The following is a 10,575-nucleotide window of genomic DNA, read 5'->3' on the forward strand; positions in this document are numbered from 1 at the left end:
ATTTTAACTGTAAGGATTATTACTTGCAATTTCCATAAAACAAATGCAGGGAAATAACCAGCGATAGAAATGAAATCTATTAATGAAAAAATCCCATGCCCCAAAAAGTACACAGCATGATTTCATTGACATAAAAAACAAATACTGACAAGACTCATATGTACTGTTAGAAGCTGGGGTCATGGTTACCCTTGGGGAGGGCAGTGCCTAGGGTGCTGGTGACGTTCTGTCTTTTGATCTGAGGGCTGGCTATGTGGTTTTGGTAAGTCTGTAAAAAATTCGTTGAGCTGTACAGATTATCTGCACTTTTCTGCATGTATCTTAGAATTTAATAAAAAGTTTTAAGAAAATATTTAAAATAAAAAGATGTCTCTTGTTTGGAAGTTCGAAATAATTTGTGTAGGTACGCCAGCCTCTAGGAGGGGAGCAGAACTCCCCACTCCTTGGGCGTGGGCTGTGCACAGTGACTTCCTTCCAAAGAGCATGGTATGGAAAGGGGGAAGAAGTAACATCACCATGGAGAAACTTGATAAACGCTACTTCAGCCAGCTGATCACCACCAACTTCAACCTTCCCGTCAGGTTGATATTATGCGCCCTTGATATGATGTGATAAAAATGGCACTTTATTTCTGTGGTCTTTCTAACAATAACTCATAATCCCAGCCTTACCATGAGAAAAACATCAGACAAATTTCAACAGTAGGACATCATAAAAAATACTTGACCAGGACTTCTGAAAACTGTCAAGGTCATCAAGAACAAAGATGGAATTACAACCAAGGCTTCCCTAAAGAAATATCCCCTGAAGGGATAAATTGGGAGTTTGAGATTAGCGAGTATTAACTACTATATATAAAATAGATTAAAAAAGCAAATTTTTTCTGTATAGCACAGAGAACTATATTCAATATCTTGTAGCAACCTATAATGAAAAAGAATATGAAAATGAGTATATGTATGTATATGTAGGACTGAAACATATGCTGTACACCAGAAATTGACACATTGTAGCTGACTATACTTCAATTAAAAAATAAATTTAAGAAAAAAGAGAGCTATCCCCTAAGGAGATATGATGACTAAATGTAATACGGTGTCCTTCCTGACAGGACCCTGGAACAGAAAAGGACGTTAGGGTAAAAACTAAAGAAACCTGAATGAAGTACGACTTTAGCTAATTAGAGGGGGAGAGAGAGGGAGGGGAGAAGGGAGATAGGAAGGAAGGAAAAGAAGGGAGGGGGAGAGAGACAGAGAGAAAGAGTCAATTTTCTATAAAACTTACCCTAACCTCAAACCTTGACCTTTTTTATAGAGGGAGCTGAACCCAGTGGAGACACAAACAGAAAACAGCTTTCCTTTCCTCTCAGCCTCGGTCTCCAACATGCTCCGTGACTCTGTCAGATTCCTCCGCCTTGCCCTTTGACATCGTCACAGACTGATCCTACAGCCTTCTCACATTCAGGACTGAAAAGCCCAGTCCTATCTAAATAAAAATTTGTGTCTCATGTCCAGTTTCGGGTTTGTCCCCAGCCTCCTCGCAGATCCCACCCGTGGGAAGGGGAGAGGCGCAATCTGCTTCTGTACTCCCTTCTTAGCCACCCCACCCACCCCATCACCAGGGAGGGGACGGGGGCAGGGGGTGCTGGAAGAGGACCCAATCTATTTTTATTTGGGTGGTGCTTTTTATCTTCTCTCTGAGCTCAGAATGCCCTTGTGTGTAGCAGATGCTCCACTGCCAGCTTTTCATCGAGTGCCTTTGAGCCCCAACCTGTCTTCCACATCACACAGTTCCTAACATAGCTGCTGGACTCTCTGGCTGACCTCTTGCCTGCCCCCCAGCTTGTTCCTGCAGGGTACCCCCTGTAGCCTGTCACTGCTGGGGTCCCCTCCCCTCTGTAGTCAGGTCTCATCCACTGCAGCTGAATGGAGTCTTGTTCCCTTCAGCACATCTGCCTGGCCCTCGGGAGACTCACATCCTGATGAGGTACGCAACTCGGACCGTGCGGGCTGCCCTCTGCCATCACAGGCTGCTCCACTCAGCCTCCGTGCCCACAAGCTTCTCCCAGACCCAGGGATACGTGTCAAGCAGGTGCACAGAGTGGTCTGGAGCACAACCTTCTAAAGGTTCAAGTCCCGGCTCTAACACACTGCTATGTGCCCTACAACAAATTACACAACTTCTTTGTGACTCTATTACCCCATTGTAATGTGAGAATAGGATTACCTTCTATCCCATAGGATTACTGAGAATGGTTTTTGTTATGCGTATAAAGCTCTTATAACAACGTGGGGCCCAAGAGCATGGGGTGCTGTAAAGTGTGTGATAAATACGCAAATGCCGCAGTCTTCCTCTCCGTGTGGACTCACGGCTGGGGAGGTCCCTTCTTGCAGGGATCCCACTCTTAAGGTTTGGGTCTCCTGGAACTCCCTCCACTTGGCTTCATGCAACGGGGGAGGAGACAACCACCATGGGGCTCCTTACCGAGCAGCTGACCTCTGCCTCGGAGCTCCCTTTCATACATGACACACCCACTGCCTTCGTGTCGGTTACTGGGTAGCTGACACTTGTCCCATCTCCTCTCTCTCTCCTCTCTATGTAGATACACAGATAGACATACATTTTTAAACAGAACCATTTAAAAGTAAGTTGCTGAAGTCATGACACTTCACCCCCTAAACACTACAGCATTCACCTCCTAAGAATATTAATCTCCAAAGAGTATTTCCTAAAATATTCTCCCACTTAACCATGATACTATGCCCATAACCTAAGAAAATTAACGTTAATTCCATAATATCATCCAAGCTCCAGTCCTTGTTCATGTGCCTTCAGTTGTCCCAAAATGTCTTTTGTAGCTTTAAACAAATGTTTTTTTAAATCCAGTGTCCAATCAATGTTCACATACTGCATTTGTTTGTTATGTTTCTTTAGTCTCTTTGCTCTAGAAAAGGACCTTGCCTTTTTTTTTTCTTTAATGTCATTGACCATTTTGAAGAGTCCAAGCCAGCAGCCATGAAGAACAGCCACAGCATGGATTTTCTTCATTCATGTTTGCCGTCTCTTACCAGGAGGGAGGAGGGTGAGGGGCTCTTTCTTCAGAATATAGGGTCCCCGTCATCTCTCGTCTTCACGTTAAGGACTCAGGCTGGAATTCAGAGGCGGCTGGAACATGCCCATTCCCCGTCTGGTTTCACAGGGTGTTGGAGGGGTGTTACAGGGCACCATTCTGGAGGGGAGCAGTGAGTCCCCTCCCCCTGTTCAGCCTGGACTGAGTGCCCAGGCAGGGTCCTTCCTCATGGGCACAGTGGGAAAGAAGGCTGCACCAGCCCAGAGGACTTTCACTGCTAGCGCCCTGCCCTCCTGCCCTTGAGAGGAATAAGCACCCCCCTCCGCTGACTCTGGACCCTGAAAGGAGCTGGACATTCCTCCCCAGGGACATATCACCTGTCCCCAAAGAGCTGCCCCTGGGCCCTGGGTAGTAGGTGGAGCTGAGGGATCATGGCCCAAGGCCAAGGGCTAAGCCTTTCAACTTTTTTCGGTGACTTTGATATCATGTGACCAGGACAGCAGGGCCAGTCTGATAGGGGTGGCGTTTATAAAGGGGCTCCTCACCTGGAGCCAGAAGCTCTGTACTGGCCCCACAGTCCTGCTGATCTCAAGCATCTGCCTCTACAGGTATCTTTCTTGGGCCCATCTCAGTCCCTGGGGACCCCCATCATATGTCCTGGGAACCAGTGGAGATGGAGGACACTGGGTTAGGTGTAGGAGGCCTGAGTTCTAGTCCTTGCTGCCCAGCTCCAGACTTCAGTTTCTCCATTTTTAAATGAGCTTGGGGTGGGGTGTAGCTCAGTGGTAGAGCTCATGCTTAGCATGCGTGAAGTCCTGGGTTCAATCCCCAGTAGCTGCATTAAAATTTTTTTTAATTAAAAAAATTTAATGAGAAGCTTGGATTAGGTCACCTCTGAAGACCCTTAGTGTGATCAAAGTGGGGAGGTGGGTGGGACTCCCCACCTGGCACGAGGGCTGCAGCCAAAGCTCAGTCTCCAGCAAGACAGTGAGCAGATGGGGGCTTGTCTTTGGAGGAGGTGTCCCTCTTGGTCTTGATAAAGAATGCCCTTGAGGAGGGGGCATCACGAGCCATTTTCATCAGCCCTGGAACCTTGGTCCCCTCAGCGCTGTTGGGTTGGGGAGTAGCTCTGTGTTCCCTGGGTATGAGGGGGCATCAGCAGGAAGCCAGCCCTGCTGGGGAACCTTTGGCACAATCTCCAGCATACACCCTGCCCTGGGAGCTCACAAAGGTGTTTCCGCACTTTGAAATGGTAACTGCAGCCTCAGAGTTGGAAACTGAGGTGATGGGTGGAGGGGAGGGCCAGGACACTCAAGTTGGGAACCTCGAGGCTCCTTTCCAGCCCTCAGATTCTGTGATGCTTTAAGGGTGGGCTCCTGGGATGCAGGACCTGTGGTGGATGTAACTTAGTTTTCCTGGTGTCCAGCTGGAAGCCAAGCACAGAACAGTGCAAGTGTTTATTGACCAAGTAATTAAATGAATGAATGAATGCCTCCATCTTCTCCTTCAGTCTGGCTCCTCCTTCCTCTTCCCCATAGTTGGTACAGATGGCATTGTCCCAGCCTAGTCCCTTCTCGACCACAGAGCTTCTCCTGGCCTCTGCCATCTTCTGCCTCATATTCTGGGTGGTCAGGGCCTGGCAGTCTCAGGTCCCCAAAGGCCTGAAGAGTCCACCAGGGCCCTGGGGCTGGCCCCTGCTCGGGCACGTGCTGACCTTGGGGAAGAGCCCACATGTGGCCCTGTCGCGGCTGAGCCAGCGCTATGGAGACGTGCTGCAGATCCGCATTGGCTGCACGCCTGTACTGGTGCTCAGCGGCCTGGACACCATCCGGCAGGCCCTGGTGCGGCAGGGTGACTGATTTCAAGGGCCGGCCCGACTTCTACAGCTTCACCCTGGTCTCTGATGGGCAGAGCATGACTTTCAACCCAGACTCTGGACCAGTGTGGGCTGCCCGCCGGCGCCTGGCCCAGAATGCTCTGAAGAGTTTCTCCATCGCCTCCGACCCGGCTTCCTCATCCTCCTGCTACCTGGAGGAGCACGTGACCAAGGAGGCTGAGGCCCTCCTCCGCAAGTTTCAGGAGCTGATGGCAGGCCCTGGGCACTTCGACCCCTACAATCACATAGTGGCATCAGTGGCCAACGTCATTGGTGCCATGTGCTTCGGCCAACACTTTCCCCAGAGCAGTGAAGAAATGCTCAGCCTTGTGAAGAGCAGCCATGATTTTGTGGAGATCGCTTCCTCTGGGAACCCCGTGGACTTCTTCCCCATCTTTAAATACCTGCCCAGCCCTGGTCTGCAAAGGTTCAAGGACTTCAACCAGAAGTTCCTGAAGTTCCTGCGGAAAACAGTCCAGGAGCACTATCAGGACTTTGACAAGGTGAGCCAGGGTGCAGGTGGTGTGGGGGCACCCTGGAGACTGAGTGTGGTCCCTCTTACCCCGCTTCAAGGTACCTATGCCGCTGGTGTGCAGCCAAGGCCTAGGAAGGCTCTGGGACACCTCAGACCTGCTGTGTCCCTTGGAGCCAATCCCTCTCCCTCTCTGGCCTCAGTTTCCTTATGCCTGTAGCCTTGCTGTCAGGGCTGCTCAAAGCCCCGGAGAGACAAGGCTGTGAATAGGGCCCTGGCAGCGCCCTGTGATGTGGGTGGTGTTATTATGCATGAGAAGGCTTTTGTTCTGCGGGAGCCTGAACCCGGACAGAGACTAATTCCCAGCTCAGGTGTCATTTTGCTTCCCTGTACCCACACCAACCTCCTTTGAAACTAGACCCCTGGGGTTATTGGGAGGAAGGTTCAGTGAGGCATGAAATGATTCTCTAAGCCCTACATAGAGCTGCTACCAGCTCCTGCTGTGAGCTCAGCCCCCTGCCCAGAGGCCAGCAGTAGTGCCAGATGGGATGGGGTACGGTCCAGCCTTACACCCCAGAAGTGCTGGGGTGCCCCTAAGCTTGTGCCCTCTCAGAACAGGGTCCAGGACATCGTAGGCGCCCTGTTCAAGCACAGCGAGGAGAACTCCGGAGCCAGTGGTGGCCTCATCCCCCACGAGAAGACTGTCAACCTTGTCAACGACATCTTTGGGGCCGGTAGGAGCCAGCCCCTTGCCTCTTAATCCCTCAGTGCCTGCTGTTCACCCACAACCTTGCCCAGCCCCCAGGTCCATTAGAAACTCACCAACCACATGCCAAATGGTGCAGGACACAGAGACCTGACCCAGACTCGGGGTCTGAGCCCAGGCTGTACCCCCAACTCCCAGTGAAAACTCAACCAAGTCTCTCCTCTGCGAGGCTTGCTTCCCATCCAAACAGTAAAGCCCTTTCTCGTCTGTAAGTCCAGCCCCTCATAATTGCAGGGGCTAATTATGAAACCAGGGACTCAGGCTGGTGTGGAGACCCAGCTTCTGCCCTCAGAAGACAGGGGGGATGTAAGAAGGTGGGGACAGCGGGGGAAAGGGGCAAAGAAAGACAATGCTTGGTACATACATGTACTCAGTAAATGCTGGCTTCTTGTTCCTATCTTCCTTTCTTCCTCACCTTGCCCCCCTGCTACCCAGGGTTTGACACGATCACGACAGCCATCTCCTGGAGCCTTATGTACCTCGTGACAAATCCTGAGATACAGAGGAAGATCCAGAAGGAGCTGGGTATGTGGTATCCCCCAGTCCTCTGGCAGAGAGAAGCCTTGGGGTCCCGGGTCATTTGTTCAGTCTAAATATAGGTGCTAAGTGCCTACTAAGTACAGTCTGGGCATGCAATGGTGCCCGCCCTTCCTAGAAGATGCTGGGGGTCAGTGGGTGTCAGATCTGTAACAGACATAGTGCCACATAGAGTGACACCTGGTGTAACAGGGAACACAGATGCCTTAGAGCAGTCAGAACGGTCCCTAAGCCTGGTCTGTCCTCTGTGCTCTGCAGACACAGTGGTTGGCAGGGTGCGGCGGCCCCGGTTCTCTGACAGGCCCCAGCTGCCCTACTTGGAGGCCGTCATCCTGGAGACCTTCCGACACTCCTCCTTCGTCCCCTTCACCATCCCCCACAGGTGAGATCTGCCTATTCCCCCCTCCCACCTCTGAAGTCCGCCATGTTTTCTCCTTCCAGCTCCTCAGCCCTGGCCCTGGTCAGACCTTGGCATCTCCTTCCTGGCCAGGACACTGGGTTCTCCACAGACCCTCAGCCTCTGCTCTGTCCCCATCCAGTCCAAATATGATCCAACTACCTAGCTCTCAGGAGAAACTCACACTCCTGACCTCAGCTCTCATTCACCTCTGCTCACATTCCCTCCCCGCAAGGACAGCCTGGACAGGGTGTCCTCACCATCCCTCACAAGCACAATCCAGCCAGCCTCCAGCTGCGCTTATGCTGGACCTTCTACTTGGAATGCCTTCTGGCCACCAGAATGCTATCCTATCCTATCCTGACACAAACTTACCCTCCCCTAGAAGCCTTTCTTGGCTCATCCAGCTGGCACAGCTTCCTTCTCTGATATCTTATATGGACTTACAGCCATTTGCCCTTGATCGTGTCCTGGGATTTTAACAACGTCGAGAGAGTTAGTGAACACTTACTTCTGCCCATATGTGGGTCTAGTTATTCCCAGCCAGGCTGAGAACTCCCCAGGACTGGCCCAGATGGCCTGCTTCATGGGCACAGCTGAGCACAAACAGAAGTTTAGTAAACATTTGTGGAAGGTGAAGGGGACTTCCCCGAGGAAGGGGAAGTCTCATTTCACCCCTTCCCGGCTCCTGACGCTCCCTCCCAGGGCAGGGTGTGGAGACTATGGTGGGCAGGCTATTGGGGTGGGATGGGGGTAGGAGCAAGAAACTCCCAGAGACACACCCCTGGGCCTGACAGAGCCCTCTTCCCTCAGCACGACAAGGGACACGACGCTGAATGGCTTCTACATCCCCAAGGAACGCTGCGTCTTTGTAAACCAGTGGCAGGTCAATCATGACCAGTGAGTACACGTCCCCCACTGAAAAATGTGTGAAGCTCAGCAGTCAGGAAGGCTGCCTGTCCAGCTAAGAACTGGTTATATAACAAAGTAATGGTGCCTCAGTTGCATACAGCCTGCTCTAAGAGACAAAAGGTAGGTCCACATTTCTCAAACTTTAGTGCATTGACCAGAGGCTGGACAGATTGTGGTGCCCCGTCTCCCAGGATTCCACTTTGGTAGGGAAGCTGGAGTATCGTTAAGTGATTCTGGTGTGAATGGCCTAGGGATTTCTCCTTGGAAAATCCCGCTTTAGTCTCTAGATAGGGGGGTCATGAAATTTAGTATCCAAACTGGGGTACCTCTGAATGTGAAGAGGGAGGCTGTCAATAATTACCCCAAAACAATAAGCATAAAACAGGATGGACTGTTGATCCCCCTTGTATATTGAGTAGGATAGAGACAAGCATGTGTTCCTTCTTTTAATTTCTTTAAGTTAAAGCAGTATTTATTTAAAATAACAAATTAATATTAAAAAGCACTATTTTCAAGGCTAGTTGTTTTAGGGAGAGGTATGTAATAAAAATAAGCATCAAAATACAGTTTGGCCCCTTTGCCCACCCTGCTTTCTTTGCCCTAGCTCTATTCTAACACTGAAGTTGCCCCCCAGGCCTTTCCCCCTAGAGATCCTATCTTCTCCATTCCTCTTGCAGGAAGCTGTGGGGGGATCCATCTGAATTCCGGCCGGAGCGATTCCTCACTGCCTACGGCACTGCCATCAACAAGACCCTGAGTGAGAAAGTGATACTCTTCAGCATGGGCAAGCGCCGGTGCATAGGGGAGGTGCTGGCCAAGTGGGAGATCTTCCTCTTCCTGGCCATCTTGCTGCAGCAGCTGGAGTTCAGCGTGCCACCAGGCGTGAAAGTGGACCTAACCCCCATCTACGGGCTGACCATGAAGCATGCCCGCTGCAAGCATGTCCAGGCACGGCTACGCTTCTCTATCAAGTGATGAGTTTGCTGTCATTCTGAGGCAGATGGAAAGGTGGAGGTCACTGAGGAACCCTTGTTTCTTTCTTTCTTTCCTTTTTACTAACAGCCTTATAGAGATATAATTCATATACATATAATTCACCTCCTTAAAGAATACAACCCAATGGCTTTTAGTATGTTCACAGAGTTGTGCTTCCACACCGCAATCAATTTTAGAACTTTCTTATCACCCAAAAGAGAAACCGATGCCCATTAGTGGTCATTCCCATTTCCCCGTAACCCACCGTCCCTATTCCCACCAGCCCTAGGCGACTACTAATCTGCTTTCTGTCTGTTTAGATTTGCCTGCTCTGGATATTTAATAAAAATGCAATTATACAATAAGTGGTCTTTTGTGACTGGCTTCTTCACTTAACATAATGTTTTCAAGGTTCATCTGTGTAGCAGCCTGCATCAGTAAGCCCTGGTTTCTTGAGTCCTGAAACTAGACCCAAGTCTGTTTTCTCAGTTATTGAGGGGTACATCTCTCACTGCTCTCTCTTCTCTCCTGTCCTGTATGATCCAAGTCTTGGAACACTTGAAGGGAACAGGGAGAGGGGGACTCAGCCTTGTGGGCCAAACCCAGATGGGTGACGGGGGATGTCTCACGTCCAGTCCTCAAAAGGTAGAGAATATCTGCCTTCTCCCAATGTCTGATTTGTTCATCCACAGCTAGGGAAGGATAAGCTCCCCAGAAGTGCTTGAGTTACCTGCAAAAGGCCTGGTTTGCTTCAAAGGGGACTATCAAAAGAGTGAAAAGATAAGCCACAGAATGTGAGAAAATATTTGTGATTCATATATCTGATAAGGGATTAATATCCAAAACATACAAAGAACTCCTACAACTCAACAACAAAAAACCAAACCGCTTAATTCAAAAATGGGCAAAAGAATGGAGATTTTCATTTTGTAATATACAGAATTATCAAATCACTATGTTGTGTATCCATAACTAACATAGTATTGTAGATCAATTACACTTCAAAAAACAAACAAACAAATTTCATAGAAAAAGAGGTCAGGCTGTTTACTAGAGGTGGGGGTTGAAGGGAGGGGGATTTGAATGAAAGCGGTCAAAAGGCACAAATTTCCAGTTATAAGATAAATAAATAAGGACTGCAATGTACAATGTGATTAATATAATTAACAATGTTGTATGATAAGTTGCTAAGAGAGGAAATCCTAAGAGGTCTAATCACAAGAAAAAAAATTTTTCCTATTTCTTTAATTTTGTATCTGTATGAGATGATGGATGTTCACTAAACTTATTGTGATAACCATTTCATGATGCATGGAAGTCAAATTACTATGCTATGTACCTTAAAATTATACAGTGCTGTATGTCAACTATATATCAGCAAAACTGGAAGAAAACAAACAAACAAACATGGGCGAAAGGCTTGGACAGATAGTTCTCTAAAGAAGATATTCAAATGGACAAGCACATGAAAAAACACTCAACATTGTTAGTTATTAGGGAAATGCAAATTAAAACTACAATGAGGTATCATTCACACATACCAGAATAGCTGTAATAATAATAAAAAAAA

The 10,575-nt window shown here is 48.9% G+C and overlaps 1 protein-coding gene across 1 annotated transcript; it reads left to right on the forward strand.

Annotated features, from left to right (window-relative positions):
• Positions 1–3,626: 3,626 nt before the first annotated feature.
• Positions 3,627–9,370, forward strand: LOC102518362 (cytochrome P450 1A2). Its single transcript, XM_006182042.3, is given in 8 exon segments — positions 3,627–3,678; positions 4,609–4,926; positions 4,928–5,449; positions 6,032–6,152; positions 6,620–6,709; positions 6,980–7,103; positions 7,932–8,018; positions 8,708–9,370. Coding segments are annotated over 7 exon segments (1,551 nt in total). The 5' UTR covers positions 3,627–3,678; positions 4,609–4,617; the 3' UTR covers positions 9,006–9,370.
• The last annotated feature ends 1,205 nt before the right edge of the window (positions 9,371–10,575 follow it).

Source organism: Camelus ferus, chromosome 27, assembly GCF_009834535.1.
Source record: "Camelus ferus isolate YT-003-E chromosome 27, BCGSAC_Cfer_1.0, whole genome shotgun sequence".
Lineage (NCBI taxonomy): Eukaryota > Metazoa > Chordata > Mammalia > Artiodactyla > Camelidae > Camelus > Camelus ferus.